Source organism: Mercenaria mercenaria, chromosome 2 (genome assembly GCF_021730395.1).
Source record: "Mercenaria mercenaria strain notata chromosome 2, MADL_Memer_1, whole genome shotgun sequence".
In the NCBI taxonomy this organism is placed as follows: Eukaryota; Metazoa; Mollusca; class Bivalvia; order Venerida; family Veneridae; genus Mercenaria; species Mercenaria mercenaria.
Genome location: NC_069362.1, coordinates 6,112,353 through 6,122,529, shown reverse-complemented (window position 1 = coordinate 6,122,529; position 10,177 = coordinate 6,112,353). Strand labels below are relative to the sequence as shown.

The 10,177-nt window shown below is 33.1% G+C and overlaps 1 protein-coding gene across 1 annotated transcript; it reads right to left on the bottom strand.

The window, feature by feature from the left end:
• Positions 1 to 554: 554 nt before the first annotated feature.
• On the bottom strand, positions 555 to 9,874 carry LOC123562532 (uncharacterized). Its single transcript, XM_053522920.1, has 3 exons — positions 9,220 to 9,874; positions 3,124 to 3,306; positions 555 to 1,933 (listed from the first exon to the last, which is right to left on the bottom strand). The coding sequence occupies exons 1-3, from the start codon at positions 9,521 to 9,523 to the stop codon at positions 1,827 to 1,829; spliced, it is 594 nt and encodes a 197-aa protein (XP_053378895.1). The 5' UTR covers positions 9,524 to 9,874; the 3' UTR covers positions 555 to 1,826.
• Positions 9,875 to 10,177: the final 303 nt, after the last annotated feature.

Genomic DNA, 10,177 nt, shown 5'->3' with positions numbered 1-10,177 from the left:
AATTTTGTTTTTGATAAAACATTCGTCAACCGTTCATTATTATGTTTCACAGGAACTTTTTTATTCAATATAGTTTTAATTTTACATAATGAAGTGTTATAGTATTTGACAAAAAGTACACTTAATGTTTTAAAAATACAAATATATAATATTGACAACTGATAATAAATAAAGCATTTCCAACATTAGTATTTATTGCTTAGCAAGTAACTTTTATTGCAAAACCTTGCCTGTTGGTCGTATGCACTCCTTACATTAAGTGGTAAACTGTCAAATGAAATGGTATTATCCAAGTATCCCATAGAGTGACTTTCTCACATATATGTAGTAAAATATGTTTAAAGCAGGCTGACATTTGTTACATTACTTGACCACTGACAGAGAAAAGCAATGCACAGAATTTTGCGCATACCTGACGTTAACATATGACCACGTGCTCTATAAATTACATTTACATTACATTCATGGGATATATTGTAGGATAAACATTACAGTTATATCAGCTGATACTTGAAAAAGTTGTCGTACTCCTGAATCGATATGAATCATTCATATGTCATGAAAAGTTTAATTTCATACAATGTATCACTCAAATCAATAAAATTAAATAATAGATAAAAACAATAAAAGAGTAAAAACAAATACTGCATACTACATATAACGTTAAACATCGAATGCGTTGCTATAACGTTTTCGTTTAACTGATAATGCATTGTCAATGGAGAAAGCAAACATTCTATGTGCTATAGATTGCAAATCTTTATACGAAAACGACTATGTCATAAGTGCCAGCTTATGCAAGATCTATACAAAAGTAGCCATTGAATATCTTGTATTTATTACTGATGTTGTGATTTAAATACTTTATACAGTACAGACTCGGGCATATTTTGTTACGAGTGAGACGTTTGCTTTCGGAGTCTAAGAATTGTTTCCTTGCACGCAATACACGGTAGAAAATAAATCAGTCTAATCTTATAAGATTATGATAGCATAACATGCGAGCGGATGACTTATGCGCAATGAATTAGCATGCACACTTTGTCTTACCCGATGACATAACTGTATAACGTGATGTCTGAAAATATATTAAATAAAACCGATGAGTAAAATTTCTGTATGCTTTTACTGGCTCCTCTTCGTTATGACACTTTCTTGTAAGAAAAGGGAAGTACATGTCTGTCACAAATTTATTCTAGTAACATAAAAACTCAGAATTGTCTGGCTTTCTCCTGTGTTCTTAGTCTAGTATTTTCTTTATTTCAGAAATTATCAATTGACATTAATAAAATATGAAGAAAATTATGTATACGTGTTTGGGAAAGAATAAAATAGTAGTGTTTTCTCAGCGCAACACAAGTACGCAAAATTTCTACCATCAATCAGATCGCTTCTACATTTTCCCAATTAATTTCAAATTCCAAAATTTCAGTAATGCATACGTAGCTATATATTCATGTAATACGAGATTATTGCAGTTATTCTTCAATTCTTAGATAATCAGTGGCGCAGTGGTTGGCATGTTGTACTACAACGCTGGCAGTCCGGGTTCGAATCCCGGGTTTGGCTGATATCCCTACGTGTGTTCAGTGCTGGATGATTCACTTAAACTGGTACTGTTTCCAGCAGTATCGGCACAAACTGGATGCTGAGGAGGTAAAAATGACACCCGCCATGGGCTCGGCTGGAAATACTCCTACGTTGTTCTATTAATTCCAGGTTGAGACTACACACGTCACACAAAAAACTTTTCCTTTCTATCGTGTATATCACTGATGAGATGATAAATTAGTCATTAAGATATAAATAACTTTGTACTTAAGTCCTCAGATAAATCGTTCGTTTTCATTAGAACTCGACTCATCATCTTCGTCAACTGTATGCTCTTCTGAAGATTCAATATCTGTTTCGCTAATATCTTCATCAGTCCAGTCTGCAAAATCGTAGTTAAATAATAATGTAGTATACAACAATTTACGTATGACATATTGTAACTGCTTTATCCGCTTTTTGTTTAGGTCATAAATGATAAAATAATAATAATGATATAAAAGCATATTGTTTTCTAGACGCCATCAAGGGACACTAGTTCATTATATTCATAAATCCATTTTATAGTTTGTCGTCTGTAGAACCATGGTTTATATTATAATCCAGATGGACCGTGGTATAATATACGATAAACCACGAGAAGGCCCTTAACATGTTCATTCTAATATTCTAATATGCTCATGTTATCATCACTAAAATAAGTGAAAAGAAGCATTAAACGCAGTCAAGACATAATGTAGTGAAATGTGCAACATTCATCTTGCTTCTTAAAACCGGCTTAAGCGTATTTCTATTATTACTAGTAAAAAATAATGTTTAACACAGTCCAAATACGTAGGAAAAAACAGGTCTTTATAATATATGTTTAAGAAATTATAAAAGTGAAATAAATTACATCTCAGACCAATGCATAGTTGTTTAGACGAATATGAAAATGACCGTAAATATACGTCGTTTAATTTGCTGATTTCAATCTCTTTGTTCAGTATAATTTCATATTACACCTAATCGGAGACCAAAAACTAAACTGAATCAAACTGAATGAACCAACAGACAAAAATATTTCATGTACTTGTTTCTATGTTCCTAAATAACAAATTGATCGTAAAATGGGTTGGGAAAACATCAGGTCTGAATAATTAACGATGTTTATTTGGAAAGTGATGTTGATTAATATAACAATGCAACACATATTCAGATATGTTCATGCATTTAGATGAGATTCTTTCGTACTGGTTACTGAACGTTTTTTTATTTTTTGTTTTCATTTTTGTCCACATTCTGTCATAATTTTATACAGAGGTACGTGCAACAATTTATCTCTGCCTCTGGTGTAAAGGTAACTTGAATCATTGAAAATCTCGATAAGTAGCCCTTTATTAAATATTTTCACAGGTAGCTTGTGTCATTAAAACAGCATTTATTATGTGTACATAATTAAACAATACGCTTTTCCCTACATTTCGTCAAATGATCTTTTACTATGACAAGGGATTGGTGGCCTTATCACACATTTGTATTTGACAGAAAAGCCCCCAGTGAATCCTCTGCAATTATATACGGAATGACAACCTGATCCTGATGCACCATGCTCTGTTTCTGAATTGTCAGAGACATCCGATTTCTTCTCGTCATTGTCCGTATCTTCTGAACATTTAGTAAATACTAATGACTCATCTGTGTTTATATTAGTGCTGGTGAATGTGGTGATACTTTCATACTTTCCTCTTTGCCGTTTGTCTTTTGCTTTGTGAACTGAAGAAAAACATTTAAAATATCAACTAGTAGATATACATGTAAGATCTTTATCTATATCTGTAAACTTTCTCAACTGCCAGTGTATATTGAGTGGTGGAATCAATTGTCCAGTTCTAAACACTACATGTACAATGAGAATACACGTTTACACAAAACCTAAAAGTGTAATAATCTAAGTTAAGCATGTTGCATAAATATAACTTTTATTCTTTACTATCTATATTTAACTGAAATTTCATAATGTCATCAAACATTAACTATTCACAATAGTGTAATTTGACACAATAAATAGAATTCAATCTTATCATATACCTAGTTTCCCTATGTGATAATACTCTATGTTTTAGTTTGCCATGCATGGCCCTTTGGCTGTGTTTGGGATACTATGTGCTTTCGGGAAATCTACTCTTACCTTGTATCTTTTATGTCTCGCGTGAATAATACAAATTAGATGAAAACGTCGAAAATTAACTTTCAAATGGCGTTCTTAAAAGCAGTATCATTACGATATTTTCTTCAAATTCTGTATTTACTAGATCTATTGAAATTGATACCAATAACTCATTAGCTTGTTTACTATCACAATATATACAAACCAGGTTGGGACCCTATGTATAATCTCATGTCTACTCCTTTTATCACCCAGTCTTGGCCTATTTAAACATCTCTCAACAGGAATGTTCATTTTGTTGATATCCTTGAAAGTAAAGCTATGTCAATTCTAACCCTTCTTCTAAATTAAAAATTAGAACGCACACTGTCTCAGGTATGTTAATATTAGGTTATTTAACATTGTTCTGTACAATACGGAGATATATTTGGACGAGTACCCAGCTGAGAAAACCATATTGGACGAGCCGCTAGGCGAGTTCAATATGGTTTTCTCAGCTGGGTACGAGTCCAAATATATCTCGTATTGTACAGTACAATGTTAAATAACCTTTTTATTTTATATCTATTTTATCTTACTATAATAATAGTTTAAATTAAAAATATTTCACTGAATATTGTATTCCTGCTATTTCTAGTTTTTCCCAGCTTGGTATGAGTGCAAATAAATATTATACAGAACAATGTTAGACCTTAAATAACCTTTTTATTCTATATTTATTTCACTTCATACATAATATACGTAATTCATTGAATGTTGTTTTTTCTGCGTATCATCATTAAAAAAGGTATATGGTGCAACCTCCCTACAACAGCCATTTGGCGATTTGAGTGGTAATAATACTTGACTGAGATAATTATGCCCACAAACACTGTCAGCAAGTTTGGTGAAGATCGGATGAAAACTGTTCGACTTAAAAGAGCGGACAAGGCTAAATTCCCCGTTTTTCGAGTAATTCAAGAACTATAATCAAAGAATGCCTGGTACAATTTGGCTGGTTATCGAAACTGGCCGAGATGTAATGCCCAAAAACATTGTCAGCAAGTTTGGTGAAGATCCGACGAAAACTGAATTATAGAGCAGACATGTTTTGGATGCTGACCGCCCGTCCGCTGCCATTCATAATCTTCTCCATTTTGTTTCTTAACCGTTTAATAAAAACTGCTGAGATAGCTATTCAGACAGTCAGGGCTGATACCAATTTCTAGGTTTCGTTCGGAACGGCTTCTTTTAGCGACTTTTCAAATATTCCAACATCTGATGATCCTTTTTACTGTATTTTTAAGTTTTTGATTATTAACGAACGTTTTAATATCTAAATCAGATAGCATTGTTTTTGTGTGTTGTAAACAACAAAAACTCAAATTAAATCCAGATTTCAAGACGCATAATCAAACTCTGTACATAGAGGGCCTACTTCATCCGTTTTACATTCGGAACATTTTCACGCGTTTCGGGCTTTATCGAATGTTTAACACGGGACTGTTGAACCGTCCAAATACAGAAAATACAGGATTTTTTGTACGCGCGTGCGTCCAAATACAGAAAATACAGGATTTTTGTACGCACGTGCATCCAAATACCGTAATATATTGTACGGTCACGTGTTGCAAATGAACTTTCGCGATTGGATAGATAAAATAGGTATAGAATAATATATCCGTATTTAACAAGAGACTACCCATGCATTAACTCTTTATTACACTCCGCCGTTTAAGAAAAATAATGATAAACAAAAGTTGTGTATGGAGGCAAATTCTGTGTTACCGTATTTCATGCAAAATTAACGAGTCCAAGATTATAAAGGTAGTAAAATGGAACATAAAGTTTAATTATGCTTTTAATACTTCAGGAAGTAGGAGTCATCTTCAGCTGAAAACGAAAATATTATCCCTATATGAAGAAAAAAAGAATGTTCAAAGAAACTGAACAGAAACAATCTATTTGTCTGAAATATGAATTATTTGTCTCTATCAAGGCAATGATGTGATTGATATTTGCGATGTTTGCTCCATCATGATACAGATATTCCTCAAGTGCTTTTGTCATTTGTCTTTAAACTTGGACATTTCGCAAAGTTACACATTATCAAGTACATATGTAACAATTGCCTAATTCTTTTTCAGAATAAATGAATGTACTGTCTGTATATTTCAGTCATTATCTTAACCGTAATGTGTCACATAGAACTAAAGGCAAAACAGAACTAAAAATGGTTGCCTGCAAACAACTATGTGTTCCATATATAATTCTAACACGACCAGCAAATAACTTAGAGCAAAATCTATCTCGGGTTATTCTGCAATAACGTTATCCGATTTAGGTACGTAGCACGGTCATAAAATGTAGTTACCATTTTTTTCTAACTCTGTCGTGTTAGAATCGAAATAACAAGTTCACACTTATGTATAACATATATGCTAATATAACGTTACGACAAAACAGTCAGTACATTACATCATAGTGATTATAACAACAATCTTACTAAAAGCTGGATACATTTTCAACATTTTCTTTTCATCTATTTCAGTCATTCTTCGGCATTTTAATTAGTCGATATTTAAATAACCATCTACCTCTTGCAAGTAGATGTTTATCATCGTTTAAACGAACTTTATGGTGGTCTATATGTAAAGATTTGTAAAAAATGTCCAGCTGTTTCGTATAGGGTATCACGTTGCCACATTATTTTCTACAGAATCATTTATATCCATTCAAGCTTTATCAGACATAACAAAAATCACATAAGTTACAATATGGTTTTTTTTCCAAAGAGACACGTTTTGCTAAATCATGTAAAGAAAAGTATGATCGGCAAATCAAGTAGAACGAAAACTTAAGGTGATGGAATATCATAAGCCTTGGAAAGACATATAAAGCATGTCTAAGTGTATGACACAATGTCCCGTCAATACAATGCAAAAAGGGCAAAAGTCTAACTCGATAGTGAATGCAACGAGTATTTCACTTGATATTAACATAAATTAACTCCTTTACATTTTCATCTAAGCACTCCAAACGTTCATCTTGAGTGTTATGTCGATTTGTCAGTGAGGCATTTTTCCTCGTCACTCAATGCCTGTTTTGATGTTGTAATAATGGAACATGTTCCGTCTTGCCGATTGTCAGGTCAGTGTATACTTTTGGTACACTCGACTAATTTATGTTAAAGCGTATCATAAGTGAGAAAACGTACATACAATTTCTCAAAACATGCATAATTCTGTATGAACAGTCGTTGTTTCCTGCCCTTTGGTGGTCTCTTAATTCAACTTGTATATCTATAAAAAGTCGATATATTGGACTATTCTTTATTATTTTTACAACTTCTTGTTCGGTGGGAAGAAAAACGACAATGAATTACACACAACCGATACTACCGATATTTTATATAAATAAACAGGCAATAAAAGAAAAAGAGTGCTTAAATGTTAACAGTCATGTTTTTGTTACTACAAATTCATAATAGGTAATGAACTGATTTGCAGTTTATCAGCTTAATTTTTACCAATATTGGAAATAGTTTCTGATAAAAGCATCCGAACATAACAATTAACCATCAACGAGTGTATATAATGATAAATATTATATACGGAAACTTTGGGTTTGATCTATAATCACGCTTGCGATAATGAATATACAGTAGTAAAGTATGCAGTTAAACGTTCAGTCCACTCCCTATCTTGTCCACTATATGAATAATACTACAAAGGCTATAAGATTAATACATTTTAATGAATCTCTTCATTTGCCTAATAAATGATTGTCAGTATTAACGAGCCCTAATCTTATTGTCACTCACGTGTATATTGCAATCATATCTATCGGTTTATTTGAAATATATTTTATCAAAGACCTAAAAAGTCTGTTGAAAGCCTACACTAGGACTTGTACATGTGTTCTTGATACCTACAATGCATTATTCGCAAGAACATTTCAAGGTATATCAATCACAGCATATATAGGGGAAATGCATGATTTGAGTTCATCAGATTTCTATCCACGTCTTTATGAATATAGTTTACATTTGCGATACACATTTACAGCACATTAGAAACTATTATTTTGTGACGCACTTGAGCAATTTATAGAAATTCTACAAATTTGTTGTATTATTTATAGTCATTCAATGAAAATGCTTCACACTAATTAAATATTGACGAGTTTACTTCCAGCAATGACTATATGAGCCGCGCCATGAGAAAAAATCAACATAGTGCGTTTGCGACCAGCATGCGTCCGCGCAGTCTGGTCAGGATCCATGCTGTTCGCTAACGGTTTCCCTAATTGCAATAGGCTTTGAAAGTGAACAGCATGGATCCTGACCAGACTGCGCGGATGCATGTTGGTCGCAAACGCACTATGTTGGTTTTCTCATGGCGCGGCTCATATCATTTTGTGTATCTGTCACTGATGAACATGAAATGGGACCTAAAAGTCTCTGGCAATCATTGCAGCATAACATTATGACCATATATTTTATTGAAACTTTGCTAGTAAGGTAAAGCCATCACTAGCACCACTCGAGTACTTAACCAGACTTTGGCTTATCTGTTGTTAATTACGCTCAAGTAAACATTAGACGTATGTAAAGCTGATAAAATATCGCAGTTTGTATGTTTGAATGAGAATGACAATTATATGCTGGTGGAATAAGACTGCTTTCGTCTCGATTTTGCTAGTGCAAAATTGTTTCTTCATCGGCAATAAAGCTTAAAAAGCTGAGTATTCCTCCTAATGGCTTATCAAATTAAATTTATTACGCTAATTATCATTTATTGAGTTGAAGACCGACTGAGTCATTGAAAGTTATCGAATAATATCAAATATATTTTAAAGCAACATTCTGAATTATTTGGCGCAGACATTCACACGTACAAACAATTAACTGCAGGTTTGTGCATAACTTCAAATGTATTTTTACGTCTCTAGTGTTTCATAAACATCATAAGCAATCCTTACATGCAGTTCGAAGTAGACATATCTAGTCTCTATTATCAAATATGTCTCGGCAGATGTATTCATACTTGCATATGAATGAACATTTGAGCAGTTGCATAGGGGCTATGTCAAGAACACAAAATCGTTAACTTGATACTATGACGACCATAAAAGGTAACTGGAGGGCACTAGTAAAGTTTTCTTGCAAACAACAGATAGATAATATGTATATTCTGTTCCTTTTTATGGTATAATGCTAGTGATATAATTAGACGAACTGTTCACGTAATTCTGGGTCTATAGTCGTTCATTTTGATTATTTTTTAAATATTTATTACATCTTCTGCTTGCGTCAGCAAACACGAACATTTTCTTAAGAAAGATTTTTATGTCATATCAACTTTAACGTAATTTTGAGTAATTTTGATTCACCTTCATAAGCACATAAGCTTTTAAAATCTGACGAGGAGATTACAAGTGTGCAGGTTGTTTATCGAACGTTATCCAAATCATGTTCAAAAGCCTATAATTCTGTTGTCAGAATTATCCGAGTACTATCTATGCAAATAAATGTATACCTTTGTATCGAGGGACATTGTCTGGAGCGGTCATGAGATTTCTTATTCCTTCTGGAACTTCTTTTAGCGAAACTTTTTCTACCTCAACGCTGCTACAACGTCCTAATTTCTCGAGACGTCTATATACATGAAGCTTTGCGTCATTTAATGTAAAGTAAAATCCGCCTTTCTTCACAACTTGGAGCTTTGGAAATACCGTGCTACTGTGCATGGATTTTGATATTTCATAAAATGCTTTCTCTGTTGTGCTGTATATTTCTGGGTCACGGTGAGTGTATAAAATATTTGAAGGCGTCAAATACATTTTAAATGTAACCTTTTTCAAAATTTAAGAACAATTCAAACTAGTTCAACAAAGGTCCATTTACTTTGTTCTAGCCCATTATTATCAGAATTCTCTAACTGATAATATTCCTTTGGTCACATGTTTTATGTGCTGTTTTTCGTTGATGCACATAAACGAATATTTTCCTTTTTCTTGTACAATTTTGTATGGGTATGAATAAATTCACATTTATCGTCTAAATCCAACAAAAAATTCCTGGTATTTACTATTTTCTCTCTAAATATGATGCATATTGACAGCTATTATCTTTGACATTTTTATGATTACCAATACTGTGGGGCAGAATATTACCGTGAGATGTTGCCTAGAAGTCGCAGCGATTTATAAAAAACAATTTATGGTTATTGTTTTCCTGAACGTTACTAATGCTGTTATAGGCAGTCAATGAGACAATTCGTAATGGAACCTCACTTGGGTATATGAGGAAGCCATTATTCTAGCATAAAACTGCTGTTATTGTCACTTTTTCGGGGGTGTTTTAACAAGAGAGAAAACGTGTGTTAACAGAGAGATTCTCGCGCTCACATGCTGTTCTAACACCTTTTTATATATGCGCGTTCCGTGGCAAAGCGTAAACGTATTACGACCCCAAAACGGATATTTCAAAAGGAA

Bases quoted from the DNA above. Each gene is read 5' to 3' on its own strand.
- LOC123562532 (XM_053522920.1), bottom strand. From the start codon at position 9,523: ATGTATTTGACGCCTTCAAATATTTTATACACTCACCGTGACCCAGAA. The intron at 3,307-9,219 runs GTATACATTTAT...GTTTTTCTTCAG, and splicing joins CAATGTCCCTCGATACAAAG to TTCACAAAGCAAAAGACAAA. The intron at 1,934-3,123 runs GTTGTCATTCCG...ACGATTTTGCAG, and splicing joins GCATGGTGCATCAGGATCAG to ACTGGACTGATGAAGATATT.